Below are 24,095 nucleotides of genomic sequence, written 5' to 3'. Positions count from 1 at the left end.
CATGGTCACTCGTGACCGAAGGGGGTCTTTATAGTTGAAGATAACATATCATGCTAATTAGAGTGAATCAGCTGGCTCTCAGAAAGCAACGATGAACTGCGTCAGCAAATAGTTAAACAACGTGGAAACATATATTTTGTTGTGAGGAAAGGAAGACGAATTAGCCCTGTCCAAAACGTTGGATTTCACTTTCTTACGATAACATGGATTCGTTACATAGTTTACTCTTTTACTTGTTTCAGTTGACTGCGGCCATGCTGGAGCACCGCCTTTTAGTCGAGCAAATCGACCCCAGGACTTATTCCTTGGATGCCTAGTACTTATTCTATCGGTCTCTTTTGCCGAACCGCTAAGTTACGGGGACGTAAACACACCAGCATCGGTTGTCAAGCGATGCTGGGGGGACAAACACAGACACACAAACATATACACACACATACAATATATATATATATATATATATATATATATATATACACATATATATATATACATACGACGGGCTTCTTTCAGTTTCCGTCTACCAAATCCACTCACAAGGCTTTGGTCGGCCCGAGGCTATAGTAGAAGACACTTGCCCAAGGTGCCACGCAGTGGGAATAAACCCGGAACCACGACGTTGGTAAGCAAGCTACTTACCACACAGCCACTCCTGTGAACTTTTAATACAAATAATATCAACAAGATATAACATTCTCTACAGAATACTGCAGAATCAATTATGCCATACAGAATATTACACAGTATGCTGTGCTGCAGCTGTAGTGCAATGTTTTATCTAAATGTTATAAATGATCTCCCTAAACGAAGAGTCTCTGATCGTTTCCTGTCACATGCAGTCGTTAGGTTTCCGTGAATATCGGATTGGATTCGTAGATATTTTGTTTGTATTCCAAATATCTAATGGGATTATAGTTCACAAGTGAAATTGAAAATACAAAAATGAATATACAGCATTGAAAAGCAAATTTACTGCGGTATACGTTCGGAGATAAAATCTTTTATTGACAGGCTATAACTAAAAATACAATATATATTAGATGGAGACGAAAATTGTTCAACAAGTGGCTCGCGGGAACGCAATTTGCATTTTAGCCTAGTCGGGCCTTATCGATGGCTTGTAGCCACAGCCAACCATATGCCTAGATGTGATTCATTACCTTCGATATAAGAGATATTATCTCTAGACGAATGCAACTGAAACTTGTTTTTCAATGGTATATACACATTAAAAATGATACATAGCTAGCTATATTAAACTAATATTGCTTCAAAAGCATATACCGAAAACAAAACAAAAAAAAATTAGCTGAAATTAAGAAAGAAACAAAACCCAACAAAAAGACTTACCGGCCACGCGAAGGAAAACGGCAGTTTAATGGTTCTCATGATGTTAGCATGAGATCCTAGATGAAATGTGCTTTCTCCCAAAACTGGGGTCATATCAGCACCAAAAGTACATTTAGAATCCAACGGGGGTGGATTTTGGTAATGCATCAAGCATATGGAAAAGAAAGTCCGACACTTTTCTGAGCAAACAGAATTTTCAGTGCTACCTTCGCAGCATGTTCGTGTTTGGGTGATGCTGTCGCTGTTATAGAAAGAAACTATCCGGACTTCGAATACACCTAGGCCGCTCACCTGCAAAAAGAGACAGGACACAATACATTATTAACAGTAATAGGAACAACACTGAAACTAAGGAAGAAGAGGATAAGGGGATGGAGAAAGATGAAGTGGATAATACATGCATGCATAAATACATATATACATACATACATACATACATGCATCTAGACATGAAAATATATACATAAAAACGCATCCATAAAACAAACATACAAATCTGCGCATAAATACATATGCATACGCCTAAACATTAAAATATATACATAAAAACGCATCCATAAAACAAACATACAAATCTGCGCATACACTAACACCAAATACTGCACACACACACATGTGCACAAATACCTAGATGATGTTGATAAAAGTTCCAATGAAGGAGCCTTGAATCTATGTTAAGGTCCGGCTCTTTCTCTATTGACAAGAAATACAGAAATGAAACTGACTGATAACATACATACATACATACATACATTTATACATAGGTAAATAAATGCTTATAAGTATATTATGTAAAATAAATCAAACCAGACGTGGAAATATAAACATTTATTTGCTCGATCGTTCTTTTCGTGGACTTAACATGTGACTTTGAGATGAATGATTGTCGAGGAACACTTGTCTGTTCACATCATCAAAGAGATAGAAAAAACATTTTTGATCGTAGATTCGTTTGTATAATTTGATGGTTCGCGAATGATGTAAAACAGAATAGTGGGGATCATAAACAATGACGAAATGTAAACTTTAAGCAAAATTTCAGTTCAAACATTTGTGTGTGTGTGTGTGTGTGTGTGTGTGTGTGTGTGTGTGTGTGTGTGTGTGTGTGTGTGTGTGCGCGCAATAATCAACGAATGAGAAAGAGGTGCTCAATACATTTTGTAGAGGATATAGTTTTTTTTATTAAAACCGAATCCGGGAGACATTTTTTCGAGACTCGAGTTTCAGACTACTACGATCTTCAGGCGAGTCGTCGCCTGGAGTCGCCAGACGAACTATCAGCTTCAGTTTTAATAATAATACTCTTGATAAAAAAGAGGCTACGTATATAAACATGTATTTGTGTCTATGAGAGCGTTTGTATTCATATACGTATGTACTTATGTATGTATTGATATATGTCTATGTGTGTATGAACATGTATATATGTTTATACATGCATCTATATATGTAGATGCATATGTATAAACATACATACGTACATACATACATACATACATACATACATACACTAAAAGCAATAAACCCAATAAAATATAGATTTATTCGAATTTTTTATCGCACACTATACTTAGTTTGGTTTTATATTTCACATAAACTCAGTGTTCAGAAATAAGTTAGTATTCAAATTGTTAAACAACATTTCAAACAAGTGGAAATTAGAAATAACAAAAACGTAATATTGCACAATATTCTGTTTTACATCTTTTTGCTTTTAGTGTTAACCTATGAAAATATTCAGTTCTATATTTAAGAGATGAGGAATTATGTACATTATTTACATTATTTACATTTAACGGATATTTGTCCTCATCGTGTTTGCTGTTAACACAACGTTTCGGCTGATATACTATCCAGCTTTCATCAGGTGTCTTGGGGAAATTTGAACCTGGGTTCTTATTCCTAAGGTATTTTTTGATGTTGTTGTTATTATTATTATCATTATTAAGGTCGCTGCCTGGAATCGAACTCGGAATATATATATATACATACATTTATGCATATAAATATTCACATATGCATATATATATACGTTTATATTTATGTATACATATATGCATTTATATATTTCTATATATATATATCTATATCTATGTGTGTGTGTGTGTGTGTATGCGCGTGTACAGGACACGTTCCGGTATATTACAACGTTCTTCACTCTATCGTAATGCCAGTTCCAGTATTACATAACAGTTAAAGATAAAATAATAATAATTCATACCAGGCATCAGCAGTTGAAAGTATCAGTAACGTTAATGTTTGGCGTAGAGAACTAGGTTAGTCCAGGTAGCAAAGGGTGGAACTTTCCTTCTTTTTCTTTATTTGTTTGTTCAATTATTTGCTTACTTATTTATGTAAGTTTTCTGTACTTTTTTAATGGATACGTTTGCTATTTTACTACTTGTGTTTTCTTTATTTAACTCGTTCTGTTTGCTTACTTCCGCCTGCGGAAGTAAAAGTGCTAAAGTAATAAATTAAACCATCAAGCAAAAGTGTTGCTTCACAAATACTATTATAAATTTGGGCGATACCATCTTAAAACAACAACAACTGTAACAGAAGCAGAAATAACAGCAACACAATAAACACAATGCGTGTATGTGTGCGCGTGAGTATACACACACACACACACACACACACACACACACACATATATATACATATATGAATGTATGTATGCACACACATATACCTATACACACACAAATACGCACATATATTATGTGTGTGTGTATATATATATGATCGATAGAATAAGTACTAGGCTTCTAAAGAATAAGTCCTGGGGTCGATTTGCTCGACTAAAAGGCGGTGCTCCAGCATGGCCACAGTCAAAAGACTGAAACAAGTAAAAGAGTAAAAGAGTATAATACATATATATAAATCATGTATATACATATATATATATAAATCATGTATATACATACATATATATACATATATATATATCTACATATATATATTTATATACGTACACACACATATATACACGCACACACACACACATATACACACATATATATATATCTACACACACACACACGCTTATTTTATATATATATATATATGAACGTGTGTAAGTATGTACCTATGTACGCATATCCCTATACATACACGTTGAAACATACACATACCAACATTCAGAAAAGCCGCAAATATGGTTTGCCAATATTTTCCTTCTGTACTCACATATTTTTTTAATATAATCGCCATTACAACGTCCGTTGCTAGCATCAATAGTGCACGAGGATGTGCATGTGTGCGCGAGCGCGGGTATGTATCTGGAGCGCGGGTGTGTATCTACTGCCGCCTTCCTTTCTCATCATTACAATTACCAGGAACCTTTGTCGGTTACCGTTAGTTACCTTGAATCAACCCTGATCGAAGAGGCATTATGCGTTGTTACGCTATGTATCTAACGTATTCGTCTGTCCGTTTTAGAAAAAGGCTGGAGGGATGTTATTTCAAATAGGTTTCACTGCTGCTGCCAGCAGGATGTGCCACCTTGAAGAGGCATCTGTGTTGACCCCCAAGTACTTTACAGTACATCCGTTTCATCTACTTGTGGTTCTTCCTTTCCTCTCTTTCTCTCTCTCCCCTTATATATATATATATATATATATATATATATATATATATATATATATATATATATATAGATACATACATACATACATACACACATACATGTACACTCTTACTAGTTTCCATCATTGACTGCGGCCATATCGGGGCACCGCCTTCAAGATTATATCAAGACCATTGTGTTTATGTCAGCTTCGTACTTATTTGTAATTTTATATTAACCAAATTGTTATAAACAAACCTTTACGGCTCAACACCTGTTCCTTTTGTTTAGTTTTCTTTTTTTTTTTCTTTTTCGTTTTAACTTCTCACTTGTCTACAGTCTACAGTCACTTCTTTCTTTCTTTCTTTCTTTCTATCCCCAACGGTTTCTTGCCTTCTTCCATTCACCATCTTATCGTCATAATTCCATTTGCTTCCGCCTTAGCTATTCTCGGAGCTGTAAGCTATTTTCTTCGCCTGAAGCCAGCAGTCATGGTCATCAACCCAGGGTTTTTTTTTGTTGTTGTTGCTGCTACTGCTATCTCCGCTTCATTCGACCATCTCTCTCCTTTATTATCTATATATTTATTCATTTATTTTGCTTTCTCTCTTTTTCTAAGAATCAGGGATTCAAATGGTCTTTACTACGAACTATAACTCCTCTTTACAACCACTATAAATGTGTTTGTGCGTGTGTCTGTTTTGTGCGTCTGTTTATGCAAGTGTATGAGTGTATGGGGGTACTAAAAATTGCATATGCCAATATGAGTCGATGCAAATCATGCAAATGAGAATAATATATAAAAAGAAAGAACTAAGATAATGCCTAAAGGGCACTTGTATAAATAGTCGAAAGAGTATGGTAGATAAATATATATTACAGTGAGTTATCTTTGTGTTTCTCCTTTCTGAAAAAGGATAAATGTCCGACACGTCACATTTTCACCTCCCTCAGTAATTTTTTTTGTATCATATCGTAATATATATTTATCTAAGGAATTTTATTGAGGGAAATACAGACACACAACCGAAAGACAGATTTCCTAGTTTCACCAAGTGAAATAAAATGAGCAGACTACACACCATGGTGACCAACAGACAAAAAAAAAAAGAAACAAACAAATGAAGAGGTCAGGCGACATATCATGATGGTCAACAGACTAAAGAAGAAATGAATGCTATACTGTTTGTATGAAACTTATGTTTTATGATGTCATTGTTGTCACTTCATTTTATGTAAATTATAAGTTAAGCAAATTTGAGAAAAATTAAGAAATAAGATTAGGAGATAAAACAAAAATGTTGTTTCTTCATTGTTGGAAAGAGCAGGTAATGATCTCAAAATTCTGACTGGCCACTTGCTTGGTACTAAGATTTTGAAGGAAAGCATTTTGCTTTGTTCATCATCCTTTAAATCTAAAGGTCTTGGAAATCTTTATAGTCCCAGATATCGTGATCGTTTGTGGTGTATGAATTAAAGATTTTCCGTTTTCTCCCCCAAAACCCAAATTCAACCACACTTTGCCCCAGACGGGTTGGTAGGTATCCTGCTGCACTAATAATAATAGGTATGAAGCTGAAGGTGTATCTTGTGAACCGGATTTGCAAACTCCTTAACAATGGTCTACAGATGTCCTTTTTGTTTGTTTGTATGTATGCATGTCATTATTCACTTTTATTTCAAGATTTCTTGCAAATAGAGAAAGAGCCTGTTTCTAACTTAGATCCAAGGCACTTTCACTGGAATTCCAACAACATCACCAAGGTAGTTTTGTATGTATGTATATGTGCAGATTTGTATGTTTTGTTTTATGTATGTACTCTCATGCATATAGTTGCATGTCTAGACATGCTCATGTATGTATATACGTATGTGTAGATAGATAGATAGATAGAGAGATAGATAGATAAATGCGCATGAGTACGTCTTTAAGTGTCTGCCTATATATTCTCTATGAAGCTGCAACGATGCTGAATAATAGGCAAGTCAACTAAAGTTCAAGATAAATGGATGTTAAATGTCAAGTAGTTTGTCATCAGTTAGCGGGGGAGTTGCAAACTCATATACAGAGCAATAAGAAAAGACAGAAACAATGTCAATGAGGAGTGGGGAGATCTTCCAGTGTCATTCGGTCTACTAGAAATAGCAGCTAAAGTTCCCTTACAAATGCCCTACGGTCTTGAAAAGAAAATATGTAAATAAGTAAAGGATGAGTTGGATAGTTTGTCTCTGTTATACAAAAGGATTAAATAGCAATTGCTGAAGAACCTTAGATCATAGGTCTCTCTGATCAGAGCCAACCAGGTACTACTTATATTAAGTAATATAAAATAGTACGGTCTATGTGTGCTTGCTTGTCTTATCATACGCGCACACTCACACACATACATAGTACACCATATATGCGTATACATACATAAACACACACACACAGATTACACTGCATATAATGTGTATACATTCATTCATTCATTCATGCATACGTAGAAATCTATGCATGCATACTTATAGATACAGTTCAAAATAAAGATGTCGAATAGCATTTTAAGAGGTGGCAGAGTGGCAGAACAAGGAATTACAGAATCCGCACCACGAGAAATAGGAGGGTGCAGAAGAAATAGACAGATGTGGACATGTGTAGACTAAATTATAAGGTGAGTGGATGTTCTACGTGTGTACCACGGTATGGACTCTAGAAAGCTGTTCAACAACACATTTATGAGTATCTACAGTGGTTCTTGTTTCTCCCTTATGGTACTTACGCTGTCAAATAGCGCTAACATATACGTTGTATGTAGGTACGTGTATGATATATATGTAATATATGCATGAAAGCGCGTGGTTCAGTGGTTAGGGTATTCGGCTCACAATCGTAAGGTCGTGAGTTCGATTCCCGGCGCACGTTGTGTCTCTTGAGCAAGACACTTTTTTTTACACGATACGCCAATCCACTCAGCTGACAAAAATGAGCTAGATATGTATTTCAAAGGTCCAGCCTTGTCGCATTCTGTGTCACACTGAATCTCCCCGAGAACTACTTTAAGAGTACGCGTGTTTGTGGAGTGCTCAGCCACTTACACGTTAATTTCACGAGAAGGTTATTCGGTTGATTGGATCAATTGGAACAGTCGTCGTCGTAATTGACGGAGTTCCATTAAAAAAAGTATACTAACCGTCCACGAACACTTATTACAAATCGCTAGTATGAAGGGCAAAGTAAACTGGATAGTCTAATTTACATATGTGATACTTTTATAAGCAGCAAGACCGAATAAAATATTATTTGTCTTAGCACTCTTTCGCTTCGTTTTCATTGGTTGGCTAAAAATCAGTACATATGTTCTATAGTATATTATAGCACTGAAACTGAGCCCTGCTGTTAGCACACCTGCTGTTTAATGTTCAATTTAGCTACTACAAATGTGTTAAAAATGTAAATTGGTTTATCCAGTTGAATTAACCTTTAATATTAGTGGTTTTATACTAATCAAGGCGATGAGTTCAAATTCCGGCGAGGTCGACTCTGCCTTTCATCTTTTCTGGAGTCGATAAAATAAGTGCCAGTTGACTACTGAGGTTAATGTAATCAACCTATCCACCCGAAATTTTAGGCCTATAGCAGAAAGGAATATAAGTGGCTTTATACAAATCAAGGCGGCGAGTTGGCAAAACTACTAGCGCGTCGGAAAAAAAATGCTTAGTGGCGTTTTTTCTGCACTTTACGTTCTGGGCTCAAATTCCATTGGGGACGACTTTGCCTTTCATCCTTTGTGGGTTAATAAAATAAGTATCAGCCAAGAGCTGGTTCCGATGTATTCGACTTTGCCCTTTCTCCTCAAAATTGCTAGCTTTGTGTCAAAATTAGAAAGAATTATAAAGGATTTGTAAGTATTGGGTTCATGGATAGTTGGTCCCTCATTTTCAGTCAACAAACATATTGTACAGACACATCGCGTAATCGTCGTAATACACAATGATGGCTAATAAATCTATAGATATGTTCTATATTACATTAAAACAATGAAGCAAAACGCTGTTATGACACCAATGAGTTAATAAGTATGTATTCAGAGAGGAAAAGGAAGGCATTGGGAGGAAGAAAGAGAAAGAGATAAGGAGAGAGTATGAGATACACATACATTTCTGTGAGGGTTAGAGATCCTGAATTAGCAGCATTAACAACAACAAAATACCAATTCTACTACTGCTGCTGCTACTAACAACAACAACAACAATAATAATAATAATAATAATAATCTTTTTATGTGATAAGTGGAATAATTTATGTTTGCCTCACTGAACTTGACTACGAAAACGTGTATAATATTTGTCAGCTATAAAATCTCAATGGCGTCCATTTCACTGAGTAATGACATATGTCTATGACATAACAAAATCATTCACGTAAATACACACGTTTTGACATGTGCTTATATCAGTGTGCGTGTGTGTATGTGGAGCGTATTTCCATTTGGTAGAACGTAAGTGTTCACTCAGCATATTCAGTACGTATAAACGTATGACGAGTATTTTAATAAGTTTCCTTCGTAACCACACGGTTTCTTGTTTGAGCCTATTGCACGCTACCTTGCGCAAATGATCACTACTATTGCACAGGCTCCATCTATCTATCTATTTTACTTGTTCCAGTCATTTGACTGCGGCCATGCTAGAGCACCGCCTTTAGTCGAAACAAATTGACCCCAGGATTTATTCTTTGTAAACTTAGTACTTATTCTATCGGGTCTTTTCCCTAACCGCTAAGTTACGGGGACGTAAACACACTAACATCGGTTGTCAAGCGATGGTGGGGGACAAACATATACACACACAAATACATACACACACATATATATATATATATATATATGTATGTATACGACGGGCTTCTTTCAGTTTTCATCTACCAAATCCACTCACAAGGCTATAGGAGGCTATAGTAGAAGACACTTCCCCAAGGTGTCATAAGTAGTTAAGGTGCTATATATAGTTAATATATACTTAGTGTGTGTTGTATATATGTGTGTTCATGTATTCATATGTGTTGTGTACATTCATGCTTCTGTCTTAGGTGAACACCGTACGTTAAACTATAAGCTCCTGGCAAGTTTCCTGTTTGAAGCTAATTCTCTTCATATATGCCATAAATGCCCTTTAACAAAGGATGGACGGCCTTAACTCACATTCCGTCTCTCCTTAAAAATAAAGTATAACACCTCATGCCTAGTTAAACGAGTCAGTTGTCTTTACTTTTCTTTTCTTTTTCTGTTTGTTTGTTTGTTGTATATATTGCTTTTACTTTCTCTTTCATCTTCCTATTTCAACGTTTAATTTTCCGCTTTTTTTTTACTGACTTTTTATTTCTATTTTTATTTTTGGTATTACTTGAATTATGGGGAGATAATTGTCGGCAAGCAGCGAGGTTAAGAGAGCTGTAAAAAATAAAGAAGACAAGAAAACCTTCAGCATTAGCTTTTCGCCTTCTTTATCTTCGTTTTTATCATCATAATCCTTATCATAATCCTATCTATTTATTATAACCATCATCATCTATTATGTTAGCTTTCTTTCCTACATTTTCTTTCTTTTACCTTTACTGTTATTTTCGTTTTTGATAAACTCGTTTTCTTTTTTTTCTTTTCTGTATTGAATTCTATTTTTTTCCTCTTCTGCCATAACACTCAACTGCTCAGCCATATATACATACTTGCAAACAATTCTCTCTTTCAATCTTCCGCTTTTTCTCTGTCTCTCTTTCTTTGCCTCTGTGTGTGTGTGTGTGTGTGTGTGTGTGTGTGTGTGTGCGCGCGTCTATGTGTATTTTTACTCATTCCTTCGTACATGCATGCACATACATATATAGATACATACACATACATACATAAATGCATTAATTGGAACAAAGAAAACCACAAACTAGAATAACGAACTCAGTAATAATTTATATGACATAACTTATAAATACGTATATGTATGCATGTGTATATAAATATATATATATATATGTAGGAAGATGTTTGCATGTGTTCAGGTTCACTCACACACTCTCAAATAAGATGGATGCATATAAGCATATGCGCGCGCATACAACCACACCATTTGTATATTGCAGATTAAGATTGCTCCTGGAAATAATGTGCAAAGAAAAGCCAAGCACCACATACGAAGAACTGAATTTAATAGAATATATTCGATTACTTTTATCCACCTTTTAGACCAGAGAGAAAAAATAGAGACTATACATATATATATAAATTTGTATGTATGCTTAATGCATATGTGTTACGTGTATAAATGTACACACACACACACAATATATATATATATATATATATATATATATATATATATATATATATAATCAGTAGTTGATGTCGCTATTGTAACTTTTTCCTTGCAGACTTTAGCGACAGCAGATACAGGTAGGATTAGATCCTAAAAAGAACGATGGTTACAAGAAAAATGTGGAAACAAAAAAGCTACAAAAATGTCATCAGAATTTGTTTATCTTAATTATTTTATGTATAAAGGCTTAAAGTCTCAAGAGAGTGAGTGAAACGTAAAGTAAGTAAATCAATAATGATGTGAATGATAAAAGACACACACACACACACACACACACACACACACACACACACACACACACACACACACACACACACACACACACACACACACACACACACGCACGCACGCACGCACGCACACACACACACACATACACACACGCACATATTTGTTTGCGTGTTTTTCTTAAAACCCATAGAGATCTTCCGTGTATTCATAGTGAAATATATTGAATTCCAAGGAGAAATCTGGGAAGGCCAGTGGTGTTGGTGGTGGCGGTTGGCACTCCGTCGGTTACGACGACGAGTGTTCCAGTTGATCCGATCAACGAAACAGCCTGCTCGTGAAATTAACGTGCAAGTGGCTGAGCATTCCACAGACACGTGTACCCTTAACGTAGTTCTCGGAGAAGTTCAGTGTGACACAGTATGACAAGGCTGGCACTTTGAAATACAGGTACAACAGAAACGGGAGTAAAGAGTGATAGAAAGTTATAGTGAAAGAGTACAGCAGGGTTTACCATTACCCCTGCCGGAGCCTTGTGGAGCTTTACATGTTTTCGCTCAATAAACACTCACAACGCCCGGTCTGAGAACCGAAACCGCGATCCTAAGACCGCGAGTCCGCTGCCCTAACCACGGGGCCATTGCGCCTCCGCGGGAAGGCCAGTATATAAAGAATAAACAACATTTCTCAAACTTTTGACGACAAACGAACCTTGAACTTAATGAACTTCGGCGACATGTCAATAATAATCTTGATGATATCAAATAATGACGATGATGATGATGATGATGATGATGATGATGAAGATGATGTTAATGATGATGACGATGATGATGATAGTGGTGGTGGTGATGGTGATGATGATGATTTCTTTCATTGGCAACATCAGCCCAGACCTTTGAAGACATAACAAAGACGAAGAAAAATACAAATACACAAAAATAGGGTATACATGGAATAAAAGAGAAGCATTTATATAACATTTAATCAATAAGTACACGCGTGGAAATCTGTTCATATCTGCAGGAAAAGTCTGATGGCACATTTTTTCTTTCTGATCTGTTGACAAGGGCAAAAGTGTGGGTGTATTTTTATGATCTGGAAACAGAAGTTCATTCCATGAAGGTTAAAGAAGGTTCACTCTAAGAAGTTCAAGATGTACCAGAGCTAGTGATCAGCCCCAAAAGTCATCATGATGGTTTCTGGGATAACAAGGGTGTCATTCTCCTTGAATATTTGGAGCATGTCTGTATCAAACAACGAGACACTTACAAAGCTTAGAGAAGCTATTAGGAAGAAGATGTCAAGTAAGAATCTGAAAACGATCCGTATTCATCATGACAGTGTGTGACCACTCAAACGTTTGGTATGAAATCAGGCAATCGGCAGATTGGGCTGGTCAGTGTTTCCCTATAAACCAACGATACAGCCAAATCTGGAGCACTACGACTTCTATCTCTTCGGCTCAATGACGAACTATCTTCGGGTTCAATGATCTAACGACACAGACGAGGCTGTGAAGAATGGGTACCACAGTGCACATCTGAGTTCTTTCAAAAACGATTCGAGAGGCGAGTTCGGCGGTAACGCAAATGCATTGCTTGTTATGGAGACTATGTTGAATAGAATCTTTGCAAAGAGGGAGAATTTCTCTATTAACAACTGTAATTTGAACGAGCAATAAACAAAAATGCTATGTCCACTGTTCCATTACTTCTGATAGAACGTTCATAGTTATAGGTATTGATAACGTTCTTTCTCCTTTTTCTCATTTAGGAAGAGCGTGACTCAGTCTATTACTGCATACATACATACTTACATACATACATGCATGCATACATTACATACATGCATGCATACATACATACATGCATACATACATGCATGCATACATACATGCATGCATACATGCATACATGCATGCATGCATACATGCATGCATACATACATACATGCATGCATGCATACATACATATATATAAATATATACATACATATAGCTACAGGTATAGCTAGTTCCCGGGGGGGAACGATGCCCGATGGGTCTAAACGATTGTTGTGATTAATAAGAAATCTCGCGAATTCTATTTTCTCTCTCTTTCTTAAATATGTCTTTTATATATATATATATATATATATATATATATATATATATATCGTAAATAACCAGTGGTTAGCATGCATAAATAAAAGTCATAACACATAACGTATTTAGCAATTAATAGAGAAACTCGAGTTCGGGATTAACTAATTCATTTTTGTTCGTTCTGGTGTGATAATAGCGTGCCTCATGAATTCTTCTTTTCGTGGCTTGGGTTTTAACTGCCCTTGCTAGCATGTAAGGAGTCCTGTCAAAAATCTTCTCTCTGTGTATAAAAATATTTTATACACTTATATGTATGTATGTCCATGTATATGGGTGAATGTAGGGGGATGAGTGGCTGCAAATTAAAGACATTTATTCGGAACTAGCAAATTTTAATATACATAATTTCCTATGAACTAAAGAAGTAATTCTTTGAAGATCAACAAACATAACACAATTTGTTAGAATTTTATAATCTTAATATCAGAAATTATGAGATATCAGCTTTAGAAAAAAATTGCCTGTTTGTGTGTGAAAAGAAATGAATATTTAAAAAAAGAAATTTACTTTAGGAGATAAAAAGTATTAAATCTTTCATCTTCACAAGTACAGATGTACTGATATATGCATAATTAATCATTATCGTTTTCCTTTTAGCTATTGATATTGTTAACGTGGTTAGTGTTTGTGTTCTAGTGTTAGCTTTGTTATTTCGTTTTCTTTTTACAAATTATACGATAAACCATAATTTTATAGCGGTGAGAAACAGCACCATTCGCATCATTAGATTATTATTATTATTATTATTATTATTATTACTTAAGACAGCGAACTGGCAGAATCGCTAGTACGTTAGGCAAAATACTTAGCAGCATTGCGGCCGTCTTCGCGTTCTGAGTTCAAATACCAGCAAGGTCGACTTTGCATTTCATCTTTGCAGAGTCGATGAAATAAGTACCAACTGACAACTAGGGTCGATGTAAACAATTTATTCTTCCTCCAAAATTTAAGGCCTTGTACCGATAATAGAAAGAATTATTATTATTAATAGCAGCAGTAGTAGGAGTTGTAGCAGCAGCAGCAACATCGATTTGTCAAGGATAGTTCTCATTTTGGCCGTTCTTTGTTTTACCTCTTGAGCTTAATATAAAAGCTGGAAGTCTTAAAGGCGTTCCCGCTCGAAATGGGCCACCAGGGAGACTATCGGTATACGTGGACGAAGTCTCCGTGATTGCATTAGAGGTAACGCAAATCAAAGTACTCGTGACAGCTAGTTATCGAGCATGTAGCTCAGCACCAAGAGAAACAAGCCCACACTGGATAGTGATGTGGGCCGTTGGACCGCTGATTCTGTTCAAATGCTCGGGGTCTTCTTTGTATCAGACAAATCTCAGAGTGGTCCAGAAGTGGTATGAGATTACCAGCGTAGTAGCTAGTCTCACCCAAATATGGACAGAGAAGAAACCGTCCTCGAACAGCTGGGAAGAGGTGTATGCCAAACGCATACATAGCCCTTATTATGTGTTCTCAACTGACCTTATTGGCTTGCCCCAACTTTTACCAGACGTGATTGGAATGTCTGCTCTTTCACTTCCTGTGGGAAAGATTCGACTGTTTAGGACGCACATCTGTTGCCAACACTCTGTTCACAGGGCTTGCAATCTCTTTGTTGCTAATATGCAAGTATGTGCTGAGATTGTGGTCCGTGCAAAGAATCTTGGCTTAAGAAAGGGTTTTTTTTTATGGAAGTCCAGTAATTTCTTATGTAACAATGAGCCTCCAATGTTGTTCAAAGCAATAGCGTGGCATCGGTTTCATTCAAGGTGAACTCAGAATGTAAAAAAAAAAAATAATAAAAAAAACGGAAAAAATATCTCGTCAGAAATATTTACCAATGTTCTAACAATTTCACCAAGCTATCGTCCTCAACTGTTACTTTATTTTATCAACCCCAGAACAATGAACTGCAAAACTGACCTCGACGTGATGTGAACTCAGAATGTTAAGAGCCGCAATAAATTAGCGCAAAATGTTTTATTTGATAATCTACTATTTCGCTAATCCACCGCTTTATGTTGTTGCTCATAGCAAAATATCTGTATTATACACGCTATATAATTTTGACTCGCATATTCAGATTTACGTTTGCTGATCAAAGACATCAAATGGTAGAAAAACATCAACCATCGATTTTTTTCAATATATTATTGGTTATATCTTAAGATCTCTCAGTCTCTCAGGGAAACACATGTGAAGCTAGTGAGAATACGAACGTCAGTACAGAGTGAATAGAAAAATGCATAAACAACACAGACAAGAAAATCCAATGAACTCTGAAAAAGGATACTGCCAAGTATCACAAGAAAAGAGTGATAAAAGACTAACGTTTTCCAGGATTAAGAGTTTAGCAGCTTTGATTTATAAGTTTGTTGCTACCAAAGCCGTAGTAAGGGCATACATAAGGAAAGAGTGCTTCCAACAGTGAAGCTATGCTGAGAAGTAATATACGCAACGAAATTGTCCAAACAAACTAAAATTCTTTGTTTTAAAGAGCCAGCAAATTCTCGATATCTCTTGACCTAGTAGTAGTAGTAGTAGTAGTAGTAGTAGTGGTGATGGTTGCTATATGTTGTTGTTGTTGCTGCTGCTGCTGCTAATGATGATGATGAGGAGGATGAGGGTGATGATGGCGCTGATGACGATGATGATGATGCAACATATAGTTTAAATATTTATGTCGCTCTCGAAATTTAAGATAACATCCTATGATAACAAGGCAGGATAGCTGACGAGGAGAAGCAAGGGAAAGGAGGAGGAGGAGGAAGATCAGTAAAGAAAACGTAGTGTGTGTGAGTTGTGAGGAGGGGGAGGAAGGTCGCTTTCTTTTTCTCTCTCTTTCCTCTCTTTCCCCCTCTCTCTCTCTCTCTCACTCTCTCCTTCCATCTCATAATCATGCAATAACTTCATCCTAATCTGAGAAAAAAACGGGCCCAGGGTTGTGTTTCAGTGAAAGAATGAATTACACAGCTACTGTTGATACTGCTGTTCGTATTGTTAATAATAATAATAATAGTAACAATGACTATGAAGATGATGATGATGATGATAGTGAGAAGATAAAGATGTTGATACATATCTTTGTTTGTAGACCTTGCTTTTGTTGTTGTTATGGCGGTTAGTGGTGCTGGTCGTGGTGGTGGTTATTGAAAGATGTTGTTATTTTTCTAGTATTTATTACAGATAAACAGTTAGTTATAGAAGTATATTAGCAGAATCGGTAGAGGGTCGTACAAAATGCCATGTGTTGCTTAGAATACCCCACTTTACAATGTGAGTTCAAATCCAGTCGAGGCTATGTTTGCATTTTGATTCTCAGAAGTGAGGGGTCGATAAAATAAAAGTATCGTTTACATCCTGGAAGCGATTTGATTCCGTCAAAAATATGGGGACCTTTACCTATGTCAGAAAACAGTTTTTGCTATCAACAGCTGAGGCAGTGATTTGGTAGAATCGTCAGAGCGTCAGTGAAATACCTTGCGGTATGTAGGGGTGGAATGATAAAACGAAGTACCAGTCAAGTACTGAGTTCAGTGTTGATAGACAGACCTTCTCTCTTCGGAACTGTTGGCTTTGTGTCTAAATAAGAAATCAATAAATGCAGTGAATTGGTAGAATCGTTAGAGCGTCTGAAAAAATGCCTTGTGTCATTTATTTCGTCTCTTTAAATTCTGTGTTCAAATTCCGCCGAAATTAATTTCTGTCTTTCTTCCCCCCGGGACCAATAAAATAAAGTACTGATCGGATACTGACTCGATGGTACCGACCTACTTCTCTCCCTAAAAATTGCTAGTCACTTGCATAAATCAGAAACTATTACAGATTAATAGAGTTATTAGTCTGCGAATGAACGAAAATCTTTTCTACTCTAGGCACAAAGCCCGAAGTTTTGGGGATGTGGGCCAGTCGATTAGATCGACCCCAGTACACAACTGGTACTTAATTTATCGATCTTGAAAGGATGAAAGGCAAAGTCGACCTCGGCGGAATTTGAACTCAGAACGTAAAGACAGATGAAATACCACTAATCATTTTGCCCGACATGCTAACGATTCTTATTTCTTTATTGCCCACAAGGGGCCAAACATAGAGGGGACAAACAAGGACAGACAAAGGGATTAAGTCGATTACATCGACCCCAGTGTGTAACTGGTACTTAATTTATCGACCCCGAAAGTTTGAAAGGCAAAGTCGACCTTGGCGGAATTTGAAATCAGAACGTAAGACAGATGAAATACCACTAAGTATTTTACCCGGTGTGCTAACGTTTCTGCCAGCTCGCCGCCTTCTGCGAATGGACAAAATCATTTAACGTAAGACAAAATATCGTACGATATTTGCTCCGGCACTCTGCGTACATTGATTTCTAGATAGAAGCAAATAGGAAAATGACACTTACTGACCAGAGGCAAAAAATAAAGATAAATATTTTGTTACACGTTGTAATTATTATAGTGCATAGTATTTCTTCTGCTAACTGTACTCGCGTCGCATAATAAGCTGTTAATCATTGACGAAGCTCTCTGTGTCCAAATGGAAATCAAAACCGTACTACTGAGTTTATTGAGAACACACTGGTTGTTGTACTAAACGATGTTTCTACTGTTCTTGATGATGATGATGATGCTGTTTGATGATACATGTTCTTACCGCTACGCAGTTTGTTATCACCTTTTTGTTGTTGCTGTTGTGGATTTATCTTAGATAAATACTCATAAAATCGGAGTACCAAGGGATTCATAAAGTTACTCTAGTCACAAATGTTGCTGTTGTTAGCGTTTGTCATAGTATTACATCATTTTTGTTTTAAAAGATTTATCAAAGATACACACAGAGTAGATATCAGCAGGATATTCCACAGAGATATCAGGCAAGATATTCTACAGAGACAAACAGTTGAATACGTCACCGACAGCTGGTGGTTTTTAGATCTTGCATGAACTGTAGTAATAGCAGAGCAGAGACTTTAAGAGGCAGCAAATATGTTCAATGGTGTCAGCAATGTTTTGTAATTTCGTCACCTCTAACTCCGACCCACCCCTTGTAGTCGTTGTTATTGTTGTTGTTGTTGTTCTTCTTCTTATTATTATTATTATTATTATTAACGTAGATATGGCTGAATGCTGCACGGGATGTCGGTTGTGATTTTGTGCGGTTGCTATTCATCCTGCAGTTCACTTCAACTATGACAATCCAGTTAATTTCAAAGATAAGTTAGACAACATTTCTTAATGCGTTCTTTTCGTATTTAAGACGAAAAAAACTGTGATTTGAGGAAGATTTGGGCGCCATTACTACCAGATGGCGGTGATGGTGAATGATGATGATGATCATCATCATCATCATAATCATGATCATGATAAGGAAAGGAGTGGTGATGGTGGCGATGGTAGAAGTGTTGGTGTTGACGTGATGGAGCGCTGGGAATATTGCTTCAGTTATTCAGGGGTTTGTGGTAGTGGCTGACAAAGGAGAGTGATACACGTAAGGTGCAGCGGCACCGGGGCTGATATGGTGGTGAAGGTGGAACGACATTTTACACACACACACACACATATATAATATATATATATATAATATATATAAACATATACATGAACACACACATACATATTATACATGCATATATATGTATATATATAGACATGGAGTGTATGCATATGTCTATATATATACATATATATATATATATATATATGTATATATATATATATATATATATATATATATATATATATAAATAAATAAAGAATATATATATATATATATAAATAAAGAATATATATATATATATATATATAAATAAATAAAGAATATATATATATATATATATATATATAAATAAATAAAGAATATATATATATATATATATATATATATAAATAAATAAAGAATATATATATATATATATATATATATATATATATAAATAAATAAAGAATATATATATATATATATATATATATATATATATAAATAAATAAAGAATATATATATATATATATATATATAAATAAATAAAGAATATATATATATATATATATATATAAATAAATAAAGAATATATATATATATATATATATATATAAATAAATAAAGAATATATATATATATATATATATATAAATAAATAAAGAATATATATATATATATATATATATATATATATATATATATATATATATGTGTATGTGTGTGCATGTTTGTATGTGTGTGTTTGTCCCCCTATCATCGCTTGACAACCGATGCTGGTGTGTTTATGTCCTCGTAAACTAGCGGTTCGGCAATAGAGACCGATAGAATAAGTACTAGGCTTCTAAAGAATAAGTCCCGGAGTCGATTTGCTCGACTAAAGGCGGTGCTCCAGCATGGCCACAGTCAAAAGACTGAAACAAGTAAAAGAATAAAAGAATATATATATACATACATACACACACACATATATATATATACACACATATATATAAACATATAATGTACATATATATATATGTATATATATACGTGTGTGTGTGTGTGTATTCTAATCAGATATATATATATGTATGTGTGTGCGAGTGCGTGTATATATATGTGTGTGTATTATAATCAAGGATATATATATATATATATATATATATATATATATATATATATATAACGAGAGAGAGAGAGAGAGAGAGAAAGAACAGGAGTGTATGGCTGCTGCTGCTGCCACTTGGCAACAGTGGACGAGGGGGTAAAGAAAGTGATGAGGTGACTTTAGTATTAGACAGGAGTTAGGAAATGGGGGTGAGTGATCGCAATAGTCGCCCCAGTCGAAATATTATCTAACAACAGACATAAAGACTGCTTATGTCCCACATATATAACCTACCTACTGTACATACACAAGCCAACGAGGGATCCTCTGTGTTTTCACTCGGTCTGCTAGAAGCAGCAGCCAAATTACTATAACCCCAAAGCGTATCACCATACTGTCTTAAGTATAAAAAAAAAAAAGATAGATAATCGTCGTGTGTGGATTTGGTAGACGGAAACTGAAAGAATTCTGTTATGTGTGTGTCTGTGTCTTTCTGTCTGTCCCGCCCCACCACCGTTCGAAACCAGTATATATATATATATATATATATATATATATATATATACATACATATATGTATGTATGTATATGTTTGTGTGTCTGTGTTTGTCCCCCCAACATCGCTTGACAACCGATGCTGATGTGTTTACATCCCCGTAATCTAGCGGTTCGGCAAAAGAGCCTGATAGAATAAGTACCAGGCTTAAGAAATAAGTCCTGGGGTCGATTCGTTCGACCAAAGATTCAAGATGATGTCCCAGCATGGCCGCAGTCTAATGACTGAAACCAGTAAAGGATTTTAAAAAATTAATAATAATAAAAATAAAACTAAGAAATGACACACTGGGAAATGTAGATCTAAATACGAATGGTTTCCATTAGTTTTATGCCATTGGGACAGTTGAATGGTTTTTCCAATACTCCCCCTCCGCTACCATCCCTCCGTCTAGGGCTCCCGGAGTCCCGATGGCTTCCGTATAGAATTAAATTGTGATGTAACTGCCATTCGAGTGTTTCACTGGGCTTAGCAACCGTGATAGTGTCTATTTCCGCTCGAGGATAATGATGTCATTCGTTGATTCTGAAGTGGATCACACGCTTTTGAGCAGGTTTTGTTATAAGCTTGCTTCCCTAACATTTGATCTTCGGTTCAATCCCACTGCGCGGTACCCAGAGCAAGTGCCTTTTTCTATAGCCCGAGGAAGACCAAAGCCTTGTAAGTGAATTTTGTAGACAGAAACTGGAAGGCGGCGGCGAGCTGGCAGAAACGTTAGCACACCGGGTGAAATGCCTAGTGGTATTTCGTCTGTCGTTACGTTCTGAGTTCAAATTCCGCCGAGGTCGACTTTGCCTTTCATCCTTTCGGGGTCGATTAAATAAGTACCAGTTACGCACTGGGGTCGATATAATCGACTTAATCCGTATGTCTGTCCTTGTTTGTCCCCTCTATTTTTGGCACCTTGTGGGCAATAAATAAGAAACTGAAAGCTCGTCGTGTGAGTGTGTGTGTGTATACTGGCACTCCGTTGGTTACGACAAGGGTTCCAGTTGATCCGATCAACGATATAGCCTGCTCGTGAAATTAACGTGTAAATGGCTGAGCATACCACATACACGTGTACACTTAACGTTAGTCCCCAGGAAGAGTCAGCGTGACTCAGAATGTAACAAGACCGGACCTTTGACATACAAATACTAGTCATTGTTCTCATCTGAATGGACTGGAGCAAATGAAGTATCTTGCTCAAAGAGACAACTCGACGCCGGGTATCGAACCTAGAACCTAACGATCGTGAGCTACGCACCCTAACCATTTGGCCACACGCCTTCTATTTATGTGTGTATGTGTATTTATGTATGTGTGTGTATTTGTGTTTGTACCACCATCGCTTAACAACCGGTGTGGGTTTGTTTACGTTCCCGTAAGCTAGCCTCGGGAAGGGGCCAGTTTGGTCGTCGACCCAAAGATGATGGGCAGGCAGTACTTGATTAGAAGGTTGTCAGTAGCATGTTTCCATCAAACTGTGAGAGGACTGGTCCTGATCTACCGCCAATGTAATCTTACATAGCACTAAAATAGCGGTATGGTCACGATTGGAATGTCTTCTAATGTAAATATCAGATTGATCAACGCTGATCTGGGAATAAAAGGAAACAAACAAACAAAAATAAAACAGCATCAACGGCAACGAAAACAACAGCCCTGCACACACTCATCCACTCAGATTATCTCCAAGAAGAAGCCTATATGTGGTTGTTCAGTATGCCTGAAATAACAGCCAAATATCCCCAAAATCGCATCATACATCTTAAAAATATTAGATAATCTAATCTACGGTTCCCAATACACAAAAAGCTGTTCGCCACTACTAGAATTCCTTTATCGTTCCTATTTGGGAACTGATTATAGATACTGTTATTCTAAAGTTTCGACGCTCTGGATTTATTAAGTGGTGTAAATCGGACTATTTATATGTATATGGTGAAACTGTACAGTAATGGACGAATTACGAACTACTATTTATACTGTGTGATACACATATTCATTCTTCAATTGTATTGACTCTTCTCTTTTTTGTTTTTCCATGTTATCACACGCTGAAAATCATTACTGATATACATACATAAACACACACACACACAGATACTTATACACACACACACACATTCACATAAATACACATACTATATACACAGGTGTTAGTGTAAATGAAGACCACTTCTGCCTAACATGTCGTGTTGATAGCATGTCTTTTAACAAATTCTTTAAAAATTTCTCTTATAAGTCTTTTAAGTATACAGATGTTATGTTTTTGTTGTACCACTGACAATGTACACTAAATCTCTCTCTGTGTCTTTTGTTTGTCTCTCTTCCCCCCTCTCTCTCCCTCTCTCTTCTCTTTTCTGTCTCTGTCTATCAGTTTGTCTGTCTTAGTCTCTTTCTATTTCTACCTCCGTCTTTGTTTCACTATTTATCAACAGAACCAGTTGTCGTCGTATGAAAACAGCTACAGATATTTAGACGCTGCTTGAGATTTATAAGGCAAATAATCTTATAAATCCACGGCGCATATTTCACATACAAACACAAACATACACACACGCGCACGCACGCAGCACACACATGCGCTTGAACCACATAACCGCGCTAACACACACATACACACACACACACACACACGAGAACACATACGTACATATATAACACTCATATTTTTATAATCTGTTGATCATCATTTGGCAAGTAGATAAAGAACTAATTAGCGAAAAACTGTGTTATCAAAACAACTCGCATTTCAACCAAACTTTTATCAGTAATCCTACCCCGATCGACTCCGCTTTCAAACACACACACACACACACACACACACACACACACACACACACACAGAGTCACACGCGACACATCCATCCTGGTGAAAATGTAGGCACTTCCATGTATTCACTGTAGTGAATTTATATATATATATATATATATATATATATACAAACACACACTAACACATATATATACAAACACACACATACATATATATATATATATACACATACACACATATATACTCGCACATATATATATATATATACATACATACATACATACATAGATATATATATATACATATATACACACATACATACACAGATATATATATACATATATACACACATACATACACAGATATATATACACACACACATACACAGATATATATACACACACACATATATATACATATATATATATACGCATCACACACATAAATGCATGTATATATAGCAAAGTAAATACTAAAACAAAAATAAACAAAAGTCCAAGGGATGCTCACAGTAAGACATTATTAGGTTGACTCACAAAGAAGGAAAAATAGTTATAGAATAAAGTTCTTAGAGTAAAA

General features: G+C 36.0%; 1 protein-coding gene across 4 annotated transcripts in view; it reads right to left on the bottom strand.

The window, feature by feature from the left end:
- The window catches only part of LOC106870007 (delta-like protein D), a 320,127-nt gene that overhangs the window by 44,484 nt on the left and 251,548 nt on the right, over nt 1-24,095 (bottom strand). For all 4 annotated transcript variants that reach the window (XM_089361569.1, XM_089361568.1, XM_089361570.1 and 1 more), the window contains one exon: nt 1,351-1,641. In XM_089361569.1, coding sequence (XP_089217695.1) covers nt 1,351-1,641 — 291 coding nt within the window. The remainder of the gene's footprint in view (nt 1-1,350; nt 1,642-24,095) is intronic.

The sequence above is a fragment of the Octopus bimaculoides genome, chromosome 13 (assembly GCF_046866305.1).
Source record: "Octopus bimaculoides isolate indiv1 chromosome 13, ASM4686630v1, whole genome shotgun sequence".
Taxonomy (NCBI): domain Eukaryota; kingdom Metazoa; phylum Mollusca; class Cephalopoda; order Octopoda; family Octopodidae; genus Octopus; species Octopus bimaculoides.
Note: the sequence above shows the minus strand (reverse complement) of the source record. Positions and strands in the feature narration are given on the sequence as shown.